The sequence below is a fragment of the Cyprinodon tularosa genome, unplaced genomic scaffold (genome assembly GCF_016077235.1).
Source record: "Cyprinodon tularosa strain WSP-4 unplaced genomic scaffold, ASM1607723v1 ctg91, whole genome shotgun sequence".
NCBI lineage: Eukaryota > Metazoa > Chordata > Actinopteri > Cyprinodontiformes > Cyprinodontidae > Cyprinodon > Cyprinodon tularosa.
Genome location: NW_024039685.1, coordinates 426864 through 442570, shown reverse-complemented (window position 1 = coordinate 442570; position 15707 = coordinate 426864). Strand labels below are relative to the sequence as shown.

At 37.8% G+C, this 15707-nt stretch overlaps 1 protein-coding gene across 15 annotated transcripts in view; it reads right to left on the bottom strand.

The window, feature by feature from the left end:
* The window catches only part of LOC119776112 (collagen alpha-1(XXV) chain), a 246178-nt gene that overhangs the window by 22689 nt on the left and 207782 nt on the right, over positions 1–15707 (bottom strand). For 10 of the 15 annotated variants that reach the window (XM_038274362.1, XM_038274368.1, XM_038274364.1 and 7 more), the window contains 6 exons: positions 15422–15457; positions 15249–15317; positions 11360–11404; positions 5668–5730; positions 2105–2173; positions 1441–1485 (listed from right to left, as the gene is read on the bottom strand). In XM_038274362.1, the coding sequence (XP_038130290.1) occupies positions 1441–1485; positions 2105–2173; positions 5668–5730; positions 11360–11404; positions 15249–15317; positions 15422–15457 (327 nt within the window). The remainder of the gene's footprint in view (positions 1–1440; positions 1486–2104; positions 2174–5667; positions 5731–11359; positions 11405–15248; positions 15318–15421; positions 15458–15707) is intronic. The other 5 variants (XM_038274369.1, XM_038274370.1, XM_038274372.1 and 2 more) reach the window with 2 other exon arrangements.

The window sequence follows — 15707 nt, the reverse complement described above, 5'->3', positions numbered from 1 at the left end:
TTTGTTTCTCACTCCCGCAGCAAAAGACATTTTGTTCTCTCAGTCCTATCTGGACTCCTTTTGGACAGAACAGTCTGGCCAGAATTTTTTTCTCGCTGTGTGTCAAACTACTGTGTAGTTATTGGACAGGATTTAGACTTGCGTGTTTGGATGGGAGAGCAAAGCTAGCCTACATATCGGTTAAACTTAAGACTGTAGTTGCGCATTTCAGCTCTGTTAGGTTAAGCAAGCGAACATATCAATTCTACTCACATGCAGCATTTCATTTATAAATGATCAGGGATGGGCAGTGCTACCTCTGTAGCACCGCATCTCCCTTGGTGTGGTAATTCCAAATAGCACCAGAGCACACTGAGCTCTTATTTCTATCTGCTTCTCTACGTTAAGCTCTCCGACTGCTAAGTGCTCGCTCTGTGTGTCCTCTGCCCCGGCCTTCTCACAATCAAACTTCATTGTCATTGGCAGCTTAACTTCCCATGAAAAATAAATGTCTTTGGGCAAAAGAAATCCTTTCCTTTTGATGCATCTTCTAGATAAGAAAAAATATATTTTTTCTCATCGAGTATGCCAAGGATTTAAGATCACCAAGTGTCTTTGGATGTAATCGCCGTAAATTGAACCTAGTTGTTTTACAGGCATGCTAAAAAAAAATTAAAAGAATAAATTATAAACCTACAAGCATTTGGCATTGGACCAATTATTCAAGCACTTTGACTGAAACAGCTCATATGAGCTATGAGCTTTGAAGTAACAAACTTTGGGTAGGTTTGGCAGAAAACAAAAGATGAATACCTCACCTAAACTATTAAGTATGGTACAGGATCTATGAGGCATGTGTCTCTTGAGATATTGGAAGAATCTTGCTAAATGTGCCTTCACAAAGCCTTTCAAATACCAGCATATGTTAAAAATAGGAAAAAGTAAAAATGGCCTAATTTGTAAGCCTCAATTAACACAGAAACGGCTCATTAGACCAAAAAAAGAAAAAAAAAAAGAAAACAACCAAACAAATCAACCATCTTTCAAGGTGATCCAAGTTTCCAGACAAGAATCCTACAGAAACCTGCAGGGGAAGTTGTACAGGAGGTGGCAGGACTTTACATGATTTGCAGAGATTGTGCAAAGAGGAATGGTCAAACAGGCCTCTGTTGGTATGCTCTAAATTTGCCAAATGTGGCAGCAGACGAAGTGCTGCCCAACTGAAACAACTGGGTTGGACACATTATCAACCAACGGGTGCCCATAACGCTGTCAATCGTTATGTTAACAGCTGTTGTTTAATGTGGGACTTTTTTCTCTAGTGGCATTTGTTTGAAAACTCTTTTAACTAATTATTCTAAAGCTTATTACACATCTTTCCCAGAGGTACCAGTGATTGTGGAGGCGGTTCAGTATGACTTCTGCTCAGAAAATCAGAGAAAACATCTGTCCTTTGCTCACCTTTGACCCTTTAGGTCCAGGCATTCCAGACTCCCCTTGTGAACCCTGCAATAGGTAATTAAAAATGTTAAATTATACATTATATTTATTAAACAAATCTACTTGATGAATATAGTCTAAATTAACAATTCAAATATGTGTGGTCATCTTATGCATATTTCACTGTGAAGATATCATCAACCTCCCAGACTCCTCCTAAGGGACCAACATCACCAGCTCCAAAAACCCGCTCGGCTTTTAGAGTGGCGTTACTGCCGAGCAATAGAGAATGTGTTTATTTGAACACTCCCTAACTAAGCCTGGGTTTCACAATTGGGGCTCCTAACAGGATGTGTAGCAGAGTCATCTGAGTCCTCTAAGTTTAGACTGAGGCTTAAGCTACCAGTAGGGTCATTGGCAGACATAAACAAAATGGTAAACTCATTTAGAGTTGGCTTACTTAACTTCTACTCCTTAGAGATCCTTGTGCTTACCAATTATGATGGATAAAACAGCTTTCTTTGTTAAAAAAAAAACAGCCTTTCTAAATATCTTGATGTAATAGGATGAAGTAAGCTCTCTTCAACAGAAGGACTGTAGATGGCAGCAAAGTTACAAATATGAACCTTTATTTCAACACAGTTCATCTGGATGGGATTGAGCATGTGAGCTTAATTTCCCTAACCTTTGGCCCAGCAGGTCCGATTTCTCCACGTTCACCTTTTCCTGCTGGTCCATGGTCACCTTTCTCACCCTGTTCAGACAAAAAAAACATGCTGTTTAAAAGCCTTTCACTTGTAGCACAACAAAGCGTTGCTGAATGAGATTCTTGGTGTTTTTCTTGTCTGAAGAACAGCTTTAAACCAGGGGTGTTCAATTCCAGTCCTCAGGGGCCAGTACCCTGCATGATATGTTCTTACTCTCTCACAGCTGAATAAAATGGATAAATAACCTTACCTGTATGTCTTCCATGTCAGCAGAGATCTTCTAATGAACTGTTTATTTTATTAGGGCTTGTTGAAACAATAAAACCTTATAGTTTTAGAGCTCCTTTTAACCATGAGAAGCAACTTTCAAATGTATGGCATCTGGGTTGGTGAGATTTTGAATAAATGAAATCATTCAAATGTGAGTTGGATTCAATTAGTTTTATTTTCTGCAGCAAGTGTTGATTCTGCAGCTTAGATTCTCTCTAAAGGACAAGTGAACCCAAAGATCCGAAAGATGGCGATGCAAAACATTGTCTTTCTCTTTTAAATGACAACTACTACACAGTGCTGTGCAAAAAACCTATTTCTTGTGTTTTTCTGCTTTACTTTGCACAAAAAGCAGACAGATTTTCCTTAGATATTTTATAAAGTTATTCATCAGTGTTTCTCCTGGCCTATTCAAGGTCCTTCAATAGTCTGACTTAAAAAAAAACGAATAGATAGTTAAATTTTGTCATGCAAATGTAATTGAAAGCATACTGTGGACTTTGGGTTAAAAGTGTAAATGTAGAGAAGTGAAGGACATGATGTATGGTTGATTTAGGTTAATAGATTAACCTTATTTGAAATTTCTGTCAGCATAAAATGATATAACATCAATTAAAGGCCTGATACACGACTTCAGAGTTACATGATCCACTCCAGTTGGTGCGGTAAGTTTTTAGTTAATTGCTCAATTAGAACCACACTGTCGGTGCTAAAATGCTATTTTCCATCTTCTTGTTTCATCCTTTGGATATTTACTAGATCATGTTTTGTTATTAAGGAATTGCCCTAAAATACTAGCTAAAATTGCTTGTTTTGTTCTTGGTATATTAGTTGTATTCTTCTCAGGTCTTCTGGATAAACACCTTTAAGAATCAAGCTAAGCAGCTCAGGTGCTTTCAACTGCATAACTAAAAGTAGACCCAATGCTGAAAGATCCCTTGATATTTAAAACCTTTTTCTATAAGTCAGATTGAAGTGGTTCGATGAACAAAGAAACAGACCATTGAAAATGAAGAGCATTGGGAAGAAAAAAAGTACATAAGCAGTTAGTGTCTAATACAAGGACCTTTGAATAAAAGCGTAAGGTAGTAAGTTTTAAGGAATTAAAAGACAACTTCGGTAAGTAGCAAATGATACAATGGCAATATATCAAAACATGCAATGAAATTAAATAGCTTTCCTCTTATCTGATTATTTATAAAAAAGAAATGTTGTTTAGATTTAGGGGAAACTGCATCTGAGCAGCAGTGGGACCCTCAGAATTAATCAGAATTCCTTCACCTTAAAAATACATCCATCTAACCTAAAAATCTGTGTCTATATTAAACAATATCAATGGAAGGTGCTTTGCATCTACTACTTTCATTGCTGTTTAGCTGGAGAAACACCCATTACAGAAGAATACTACAGCGGCTGTGAGTACAACTGAAACATCTAGCTAGATTTAGCCAGTGCTCTCAGTGGAAATAAATAAGCACCCCTAAATGCAACACAAATATGTGACAGAAACATGGGTCATATTTTATACATATCTACGTATCAGCCAATGGTTTTTTTTTATGCAAAAAATTATCCTCCTCATCTTAATCCTTCTTTAAATGTGTTAACTTTCCTTCATGATAGGTAAACTGCAGTTATCTTGTGTGGAAGTATATGCACTACTCTTGGTGCAAAATTAGTTAAATGATTTTATTTACACTCTAATTTATTGCGGCTGTTTTCAAAACATTAATTTTGATAAGTTATTTCAACTCAACTCAAACTTTATTTATAAAGCACATTTAAAACAACCGGGGTTGACCAAAGTGCTGTACAGGAATCACAGTTAAGGAACATAAGATTAAAAACTGAAGGCTAAAATACATAAACAAAAATATAAAATATAAAAAAGAATAGGATAAATGTTTCAATTAAAATAAATTTGAAAATAAACTACAATTTAAAATAGAATTTTGCCAATTTATTTGGTAAATAAAGAGAGAAAAACTGACAATACTGTATTATTTTTCATTTCCAGGGGGGAGGCACCATTTAGTATTTGTGCACAGAGCCCCTGAAAAGGTTAGCACTGCCCCTGATCTTACAATTCAAACTGTGAGACCAGTGGAAATGATGTCAAAGGGGTTTTTGCAGCGTCAAGTTCAACCTCCATTTCTTGGTGCAGTGGGGAACTCTTCAGAGTGCTGCTGTTATCATTCAGCTCTGCTCCAGTCCTTTTGGAGTCAGGTATACATCACCGTGATCATTTATTTCCACAACTCTTCCTCACTCATCTGAAACACCTACAGGCACACAAATGTACGGCAAGTGTTTTGCGCCAAAGAAATTAGATTCTTTCGACGCAAATTTTTTATCAACAGGCTACAGGAGACGCCATGTGGGTTGGGAATACGGACAAAATATGTTGTTTTCAAGCTCATGACTTCTGTTTATTAACATCCACATCTCATCTCATCTCAATAGAAAGCACAGATAAATAAAACCTGCATCCCAGCCCATGCAGCTAAAACCTCTTAAACTAAATGCATTATTCTTACATCAAATGGCAGCTCTGCAAATGACACTTTCTGCAGCTTTACAGACCTTTGTTTAAGTAATTGCATGAAATAATGGATGATTCAAATATTTTGATTTGTAGATATTTTCTGAAAACTGTTGCACCTTTTACAAACTGGGTACCACCCCAAGAATAAGTTGATAAAGCTAAATAAGTTCTGCAAAGCTTTTCTTTTGTCCCACTGCATATCCAGCACTTAGCATAAAGCAAAACCTTGTGGCTCAGTTGTTATTGGCAAACAAGAGAAAACCTCTCTGCACCAGATTCTCTTCCAAGAGAGTAAAATCAGCAGCTTAAAAAAAGAACCTACAAAGCCCTTATTTATATGTAATTTTATAGTAATAAAAATCCCAGTTATTGAGCATCCAGCTGAATTTCTGCCTTTGGTTACCAATATGGAATATAAAAATGTTCCTTGAAGCAATACAGGGTGATGCAAAGAGAATATATGTGGATTATCAAAGTACTGCAGACAGCCTGATGTTTTGATCATCACCCCATGGCTCCAAAAAGTGATAATGTCACAACCCAAATGAAACATCAGAGGATTAGCTTCTCGTTGCAGCTTCAACGTGACATTTGGAAGAGAAAGTTTTAATAACATCTGTGACATGACAAGAAGGTATCAGCAGTCCTGATAACAGAGTGTCATTGAAATCTGTCAAACATGTTGTAGCTCATTCACCACTAGGACAGAAAATTTAAGCCACTCACTTTAGTTCCTGGGAGTCCTGGAAGTCCCGGTTCACCCTGGGGGCCGAGAAATCCTGGCTCACCCTGAAAAACACCCAAATGAAGGAGCAACTATTACTCACTTTTCCAATGGGTGTTTCTGATGAGCGTTAAAAAGCACATGTAAGATGAGTGGCCGAATATATTCACAAGGACAGGCATGCACTTACTGCTGCTCGTGCACTCCCACATGCACACAAACAGACTAAAAATTGCATGCATAAATCACAGACGAAGACAGGCAATTTGTTAATTGCGTCTAAGTCTAAGTTTCACATATACTAACATTTTTCTTCTTCATGAGCGTGAACATATGAAACGACTGGCATTAAAAGAAACTCATCAAGTCTCTAAGGTAGAGTGTGCAGAACGGGTTACTTAACATTTTTGCTGGGCTTCCAGTAATGGGATGATGCCGCATTGGATTTGTGCTGCTTTTGGTTCTAAAACATGTTTATTATTATATCCATAACAACCATAGTCCCATTAGTACTCAAGAAGCCCTGGATGAACTAATATGCTTAAGTTTTTACTAAGGGTTTAACCTGTACTTGGAGAAATACACTAGAAGAAATTTGACTCTAAATAAGTTTTTTTTCTTGAAATAAGTGCATTTGTTCTTGAATTGAGGAGGTAAGTGAGACACTTTGCCAGTGGAACAAGAAAATTTACATTTAAAATAAGAAAAAAAAATATTGCATTGTCTTATTTTGAGTGCATATCATCTAATTATCTTATTAATAGTAAAAAAATACTCATTCTATTGGCAGATCATCTTATTTACCTACTCAAATTATGTGTTAATACACTTAATTTAAGAAATGTTGACTTATTTCTAGATCGTTTTTGCAGAGCAGCAAAGAATGCAGATGAAGAGTAAACTACTAAGTAAGTTAATCTGAGAACTTGTGAGAGTGCCATGTTAGAAAAAAACTTCTTAAAATCAAACAAAAATACAGGCAGTATATAAATGGGAAATAGCAGTTTTGTTTGTTTGTTGTTTTTTAACAAGGAGAGAAATATATATATATAGGGATATTAAGAAAGGGAGAGAGAAGCACAAACCAAAACACAAGAACAAGCCTCAGCATCATGCCAGTCTCAGCATTTATACAATTCAGACAATTTTTCAAGCCAATGGTCCTGAAATACACTATATTGCCAAAAGTATTTGCTCACCCATCCAAATTATTGGAATCAGGTGTTCCAATCACTTCCATGGCCACAGGTGTATAAATTCAAGCACCTAGGCATGCAGACTGTTTTTACAAACATTTGTGAAAGAATGGGTCGCTCTCAGGAGCTCAGTGAATTCCAGCGTGGAACTGTGATAGGATGCCACCTGTGCAACAAATCCAGTCGTGAAATTTCCTCGCTCCTAAATATTCCACAGTCAACTGTCAGCTGTATTATAAGAAAATGGAAGTGTTTGGGAACGACAGCAACTCAGCCACGAAGAGGTAGGCCACGTAAACTGACGGAGCGGGGTCAGCGGATGCTGACGCGCATAGTGCGAAGAGGTCGCCAACTTTCTGCAGAGTCAATCACTACAGACCTCCAAACTTCATGTGGCCTTCAGATTAGCTCAAGAACAGTGCGCAGAGAGCTTCATGGAATGGGTTTCCATGGTCGAGCAGCTGCATCCAAGCCATACATCACCAAGTGCAATGCAAAGCGTCGGATGCGGTGGTGTAAAGCACGCCGCCACTGGACTCTAGAGCAGTGGAGACGCGTTCTCTGGAGTGACGAATCGCGCTTCTCCATCTGGCAATCTGATGGACGGGTCTGGGTTTGGCGGTTGCCAGGAGAACGGTACTTGTCTGACTGCATTGTGCCAAGTGTAAAGTTTGGTGGAGGGGGGATTATGGTGTGAGGTTGTTTTTCAGGAGCTGGGCTTGGCCCCTTAGTTCCAGTGAAAGGAACTCTGAATGCTTCAGCATACCAAGACATTTTGGACAATTCCATGCTCCCAACTTTGTGGGAACAGTTTGGAGCTGGCCCCTTCCTCTTCCAACATGACTGTGCACCAGTGCACAAAGCAAGGTCCATAAAGACATGGATGACAGAGTCTGGTGTGGATGAACTTGACTGGCCTGCACAGAGTCCTGACCTCAACCCGATAGAACACCTTTGGGATGAATTAGAGCGGAGACTGAGAGCCAGGCCTTCTCGTCCAACATCAGTGTGCAACCTCACAAATGCGCTTCTGGAAGAATGGTCAAAAATTCCCATAAACACACTCCTAAACCTTGTGGACAGCCTTCCCAGAAGAGTTGAAGCTGTTCTAGCTGCAAAGGGTGGACCGACGTCATATTGAACCCTATGGATTAGGAACGGGATGTCACTTAAGCTCATATGTGAGTCAAGGCAGGTGAGCAAATACTTTTGGCAATATAGTGTATATTGGCGTGGTTACAATAACATGATCGGGGAAATAAGTTGTTATGTTCTGGTTAAATGCTTAACTTATTTTTTCCAAACTTCAATAAAAATGATCCTAAAGCTTTGACCAATCAAATGTCCTCCCCTAAAATAAATACTTTGTATTTTCTAAACTGAGGTTGTAAAGACTTATATAAAGAAAACCAGAAGGTTTTTATTTCAGAAGAAAGGAGAAATTTGATTAAGCATGGATCCAATTTCCAAATAGAGAGGATCCTAAACGGAGGTGGTCAAGGCCAGAGAGGATTTCTAAAATCTGTTCATTGCCAAACGATTCAAATCTTAAATGATTCAAGTTGAACAGAACCCTCTACTGCAAAGACCTCTAAACTACTGCCATCTTTGTCTGTGTAAATTCTCTGTCCTCCCTGCATTGTCATGGCAGTAAGCACAAAACAGGCTTAAATTGGAAGGCAACCAGACTTTTACTTAGTTTTTTACTAAAGACGTTTTCAACACCTATCCAGGAGTCTTTGTCAGTTTTGTCAACAGATTCATGTAAATGTTTTTCGGCTCGCTCTGCAACCAACAAACCAAAATTGACAAAGATTCCTGGATGGGTGCTGAAACAGCTTCAGAAAAAAAACTGAGCGAAAGTCTGATTGCCTCCAATTTATGCCTTTTATCTCCTTGTTGCCATGTTTTCATTAGATGGTCATTTTTACTGAAAGCTGAATTTAATGAGGTCTTGTGGTTTGAAATGTCAAAACACTAAAGCATTACATGTTTTCCAGTTGCTCCAAAATGTGACTTTTTTAAAGAACTGAATACTTTGAGGCCTACATATAACTGACACCTTGAATCCAAATCCAAATTAATAATGAAGCAGATAAAAAAAGCAAATTGTTCATCTGTATATGAGTCTGTTCTGAAATAGATTTTTAATTGAACAACTGCTAGACCTTAGTATCTAATAATGTGTAAACTAGTTCTTAGAAATCACTTTCTTAAAGGTAAAGTGGAGGATTTTCACAAAGTTTTGAAAAGATCCGCCCTCTCTACTTAAAAAAAAAAAAAAAACACAAGCACAACCCTGTACCCACTCCCGAGAAGGGATGCCTATTAAACGTGTGCAAGAGCATGCACAAGCCCATTTCTCCTGGTGCACGCTCTGTTTAAAAGTTGCTGTTTGCATCGCTCATACAAGCTTACTTTCCAAAAGAAGATTTGTAATTTTTCCACTATATCAGCCTCCCCACCGGTAAGTGAAAATGTAGACAAGCACACAGGACGGTCTTCCGTAAACATATCACCAGAATGATTGACAATTAGGAGGACCACTTATTTAGATGATCCACCAGAAAAAGAACATCCTCCACTATACCTACTGTATAATAACTGTTGAGGAGTGAGCTACTTCTGACCATTCCACCTTTTGCCATAACATACTTTTTCAAACATTTTACAACCAAAGATTAAAAAAAAAAAAACATAATTGAAAGCAGTGATAATATTTTATAAAAATTGTAAAAAAAAAAAAAAAAAGTTTTGTTTAAAAGAAACAGCAGTTTGGGAAAACGCCGAGTGACAGGATACTTTTCAGCTGAAAAATTCCTCCACCTCTAATAAGACACTAATTACTGAAAACCTCTCTGAAAGGTATTGAGGATGATCTTTTTTTCCAGGGTGGATCATCTAAATAAGTGGTCCTCTTAATTGCCAATCATTCTGGTTATATGTTTATGTAAAGCTTTCCTACATGCTCGCCCTGTTAGCTTTCTTTTCTGTGCATGCGCACTTTCAGGCGTGTATCTGTGGTGAGCTACGGTTTTAGACAGTCATTGAAAATCACCTTTCTCTACGCAGTTCTTTGAAAATGACCGAGGGTTATAAAATTGTCAACGAAGTGTATGAGAAGAAAAGAATGCTTTGCACGGAGAGCTCTTCTCGCAAAGCATAATGGGATTTGCTGTCACAGTGACCCGCTGTTTCCATAGGCTGTCGCTACCCAACAGTGGCATACAATAACAAAGGCTACGTTCACACTGCAGCCTGAAGTGACCCAAATCCGATTTTATTTGGCCCATATGCGACCTGGATCTGATCTTCTCATGGCTGTATGAACAACACAGATCCGATTTCTTCCAATGCGACCCAGGCCATTTGGCTATGTGGTCCTTTTTCCAACACGAATCTGATCTTTTCAAATGCAACCTGTTTCTGAACGGCCAGGTCGCATTTATCCAACCTGAATGCTATTAATGCCTGACACAGGTCATTATTCTGGGTCTTGCTATGAAGAGGCGGCAAGAAAAACAACAACCATGGCGGACGATGATGTATTTATGTTTAATCATCTTGAGAAGATTGTGTTTTTATGCTTGGGAAAGTTTGCTAGATACGCTCCAGCACTACCATCCATGTTTACTTCCGTAAACATAGAGCATGCTGGCCTGTGAATTCATTTTGTCCTCTACTGCTCATGTGGGACACTTGCGTTGTACGACTACAGTTCACACAAGAGATCACATACAAGTCGCATATATTTGGAAATGTGAACAGCAATGCAAAATAATTGGATTTTGCAAAAAAAAATCCGAATTGAGCATCAAGGCCTGCAGTGTGAACATAGCCTAAGATTGTGCAGGCACAGTGCGGAGGAGGAGTTACCTGACCAACGGAGCAAAAAGCAGTGATCATCTCTCCAAACGGTCAATTAACTGAGCTTGCTATAAAGTCCACTATATAGTCCCCGCTGTATGTGGACACAGTAAGCTTATATGAGCTACAGTATGAGCACAGCACATTTTAAACAAGGTGGACCCGAATAGAAATGGGCTTGTGAATGCTCTTGACCATGCATTTTTTTAAGTGCAGAGGGTGGATCTTTTTTTCCACAATACCTTTAAGTATTCTAAAGCATCTGAACAACAGTTGATTTTCAATACTTTTTGAACTGACACATTTTACTTCCAGTAATGGGGTTAAAGCCCTAAAATATGTATTCTATTTACTTATATTTACTCATATGCAGAATATTAACACTAATGTCCACAGTTTTTACTGCAACTGAAAATTGTTCTGCAGCTGCTGCAGATGGAACACTCACATCTGCGTGCAAATCCATCAAAGCCCGGAGAAAGCAAAATTGCTGGACCACAGTGTCATGTGAGCCACGAAAGAGGTTGAACTGAGTTGCTCTGAGCTCTCTCAGATAGGCAGAAGCGGATGGACATGGACAACACTGGGTGGACATGACTGAGAGGGGGGATGAAAACAGCGTAACAATTACCTTTATCCCTGGTAGTCCAGGCAGCCCTGGAAGTCCTGGCTCTCCCTACACAGGAAGAGTGTGACATGTTACAGCCAAGCCAAGCTAAGCTGAGTCAAGCCTCCTTTGTAGGCTCGTTGTTTTTTTTATTAGCTCTGCATGTTATTTCCTGTTTGTGTTTTCACTGGCTATCGCGTGGCTGCAGCTCTGGAAAGCGGTCCCCTGGCTTGAGTTGATTGTCATTTGTTTGGGGGGTGGGGGGAGGCATTAGCAGAAAAGAAGGCACATGCGTTTTTGTTTTTTTTATACTAGCTCATGCAGCTGTAGCTTGACAGTCTGATTAGTACTTGTTATAACAACCCTTCACAAGGAGCAGCAAACTTTCATGAATACTCTATTGGTTCAGACAGATGGGAAAATTTCCAGTTTCTAAAAAGGAAAAACTGTTAGATATGTTGGGTCACATTCGCAAAAGCTGTTTAGGAGAGCTGCAATGGCTTTAAGATCATTAGAGTTTGGCAGTGTGGGAAGCTCACAATTTTTTAAAATATATTTATCTGTTACAAAAAAAAAAAAAAAACGTCCTGAAGTTTGAACAGTGAACCAACTTTTGGTGAGAAAAAAAATTCCCCAAAAACTCAGAGGTCATGTCCTTTTTTAGAGAAATCTGTTAAGACTTGAAAGATAAAAATTCTGACAGGGAATAATTTACAGCTCAATTAGGCCCATTGTACTTATGTATTCTTAAAAAGAAATGACACTCTGGGTATCAGAGAGGAGGCCGCACAGTTACTTAGTGGCTTATAAAAGGGACTTTAAATTAATGATTAAACATCTTTCTTGTGGACAAACACTTTACCAGCAGTTACTGGCAATCATCCAATGGGAAATTTCTAATTAGAAGAAAGATCTTCATCTCTAGATCTCTAGAGATGATTGGAAATGTCTTGTGCTCCTGCACAAATAAGTTAGTCGTGAAGTACAGCAGAAAATAAGACTATGTGTGTTTCCTCTGCAGCTTACAAAGTAAAACCGATTTGCAAGAAAAAGAAAAAAAAATATGAAAAATTACAAAGTAGAACACACAAAATATGTCACCATAAAAATAAAAAAAAAGATCTAACACAATCTCAGTATAAGTCATGTCTTTTTAAATATGCACCTTTTCTGCTACTTTAAATCACTTTTCATCACAATGTGTTACAAAGCTTACAAAGATACCTATACAGTGTTTTGCCCTTCAACCAAACCTTTTCAACTTCTTCTTACCTTTTGTCATGATAAATCACAACCTTCCATGAACTTTGTTGGGATTCTATATAATAGAGCAATACAAAGTAGTGGAGAATTTCTGTGGATTCAGTTCTTTACAAAACCATGTTTTTCTTTTGGGTTACTTTTTTAGCAGCTCCTTTACATATAGATATATATTCAGTACTCGAGTTGAAAATAAATAAAATCAAAGATGTGGGCTATTATGACTATGAAGCTGATCCCAGTGGTTTAATTGTCCTCTGCATTTGTCCCTAGCTATGTAGAGGTAGTGATAGCCACACCAGTCCAGGAACTGCCTGCAGTTCTACTGTAAGGTTACTTGTACAAGGTCAATCACCAGCGTACCTGACATGTATCAACCATACCATGCATATTGCTTCAGGTTAATAGACTATATTAATTAGGCTATGTATACTTCCAAAAAAAAAAATAATAATAATAATAATAACCATACCCCTTCTTTTTTTTTTTTTTTTTTTACAACTACAGTACTGTATATATTTACTTTTTAAATCCAATTGGATTAGAAAAATAGCAATTTATCACAGATTCTTAAGTAGATTCTGAAACAAATGCATGAGCCCTAATTAAAACATACCACTGTAGCTTTAACTTTATATCTAGGGATGTTTTCTGATGCACAGTCTTTTTTTTTCAGGTGTCATTGTCATTACATTGTCACAAGTACAGAGCAACAAAATGACTCTCTGCATTTAACCCATCCCCTTGGGGAGCAGTGGGCTGCCATTGTGCGACACCCGGGGAGCTGTGTGAGGTGAAGGGTCTTTGCTCAGGGACCCAGAGTGGCAGTCTGTGGGAGTGGGACTCGAACTCAAAATCTCAGGATTCCAAGTGCAATGTCCTAACCCCTACCCCTTTGGTGTATTTGTTATTTTTTTTACATGAGGAATTAAACAATGCTCAATCAGATGTTTAAAGCTTAAGCTATTTATAACCTTACCATGCATCTATGCCCCAATAACTTTATGCATGACCTGTCGGTATGCTCCCTGGGTTTCACAAAGCTGTCATAAAACAGCTGAATTTCTACTGCAATTAAAGCACTGCACAGCTGCACACCTTGGTAACTCTGAACACTGTTTGGAAAAATTAAGGTTAGAGGTCCAAATCTTCATATTGCTTTTTTTTTTTTTTTTTTTTTTTTTTTTTTTTTACATTGAGTATGCATATTACCTCAGTGCATTAAAGTAGTGGTTCCAAACCTTTTTTGGCTTACGTACACCTTTGCCATTTTATCATGCTATGAGGACCCCTTGGCCAAAAGTGTTACTTTGCAAAAATAGAAAGTTCAAATGACAAAAAATATGTCAAATATTTATTTAATTTCCTTGACTTGAACATTTATTTTTAGACATTTAATTCTTTCCAATTAGAATAAAAAAATATCATAAATATGTATCCTGGAATTTGAAAAAGTGCTCTTCTGAATAAGTCCCCTATAAATACATCTAAACTTGACAAAAAAAAAACTAAATATTCAGATTCACTGTCATAATGAAACACCTGACTTCCTCCTGAATCCCCAGCAATGAGATGTTTTAGCCATTTATCCATGACTGCAGCTGCTTTGGAGTGTTCTTCTCTTCACTCACAGAGAAGTAGTGCAGGTGCACAGTACCAATACCCACTCTAGTCTTTCATTAAAGTTTTAAAAAGGAAATGTTTTTGATTTATTTTGCACAAGGGTCTTTACAGAAAAAACCCACTCCAGCCCTATTTTATTGTATTTCTTTATCTAGGAGGTAAAATATTAAATGTTTTCACGTACCCCTTGCAATGCATTCACAGACCACTAGGGGTACTAGTACCCCTGGTTGGGAATCACTGCATTAAAGGGTTACCTCTGGGTACTCAAGCTTTCTTCCACAGTCTAAAGTATGTTGGGTTAATTTGTCTCTCTAAATTCCCAATAAATTGCATGGTTGTTGGTCCTGTTATTCTTTCTTCTATGTTGCTTATGATGGACTGGTGACCTGTCCAGGGTGTAGCCTAACCCTCCCTTCATGTCTGCTGGAAAAAGGCAACAAACCCTCACAATGCCTCACGGATTAGCAGATATAAAGAAGATAACCAGGTGAAATTATACTCAAGGAAACTTTTTTTATTATTATTAATTAGGGAATCTTTTAAATATATTTGGTTCCTTTTAGAGGTATCAGTTTAAAGTGGGATGAATAGAATTACATGTCACATTGTTCTGTTCTTGATGTGTAAAACATTATTTCCTTTGCCTCTAGGATCAAAGTTATGCACCACTGTGTATTATTCTATAAAACCTACTAAAATACATCACAGTTGGTTAGTTCAAGGATGTAAAGCACCTTTGAAGGCAATAAACAACATAAACAAGATGCCATAGCAGCAAACCTTGCTTTTTAGTTGCACTGCTGCAAAGCTACCTAATGAGTCCCGTAGAGTTAGACACAACTACATAAATCCTAACTAAAAAGGGAAACCAACAAAGCTGTTAGTATGATTTCTCAGATTATATCGACTGAAAACTAAATGACAGATAAAAAAAATTCAGATTTATATGTCAGATTTATTTGAGCCTTCATCATATAGAAAACAAATATTTGGCACAACAGACTCCACTAGCTTTGAGATAACCAACCTTTAATTGAAATATCTTGGAATAAAAGCTTCCCCTTCTATTGAGTACGTCTAGGTATGGGCATTTGCACTGTGAACAGACATATCAGTATCTACAGACAGTATCTGTCTGTTGCATGTTTCTGTTCAGTCATGAAAAAATATTTAGATTTGAAGAAAGAATAAAAATATTACCTTCTGTCCGCTCCGTCCAGGTTCTCCCGGTTCCCCCTGCAAAACAGAAAGCTCTGTTTTTCTCAGCTGCTCTATTTCCAGGTATTTTCTAAATAGTATTGCAACAGATCTCAGGGGAACATTTTATTGTTGATTAGACTTTTTCAGACCTAAGACCATATTTATACACAGTTATATGTATTTTTGACGTTTTTGGGTGTGATAGAATATTTAAATCCTAAATGCTGTGTTCCCGTTAGCTTTAAATAAAAAACAAACAAACATCTCAATCAATAGAAATAAAGGC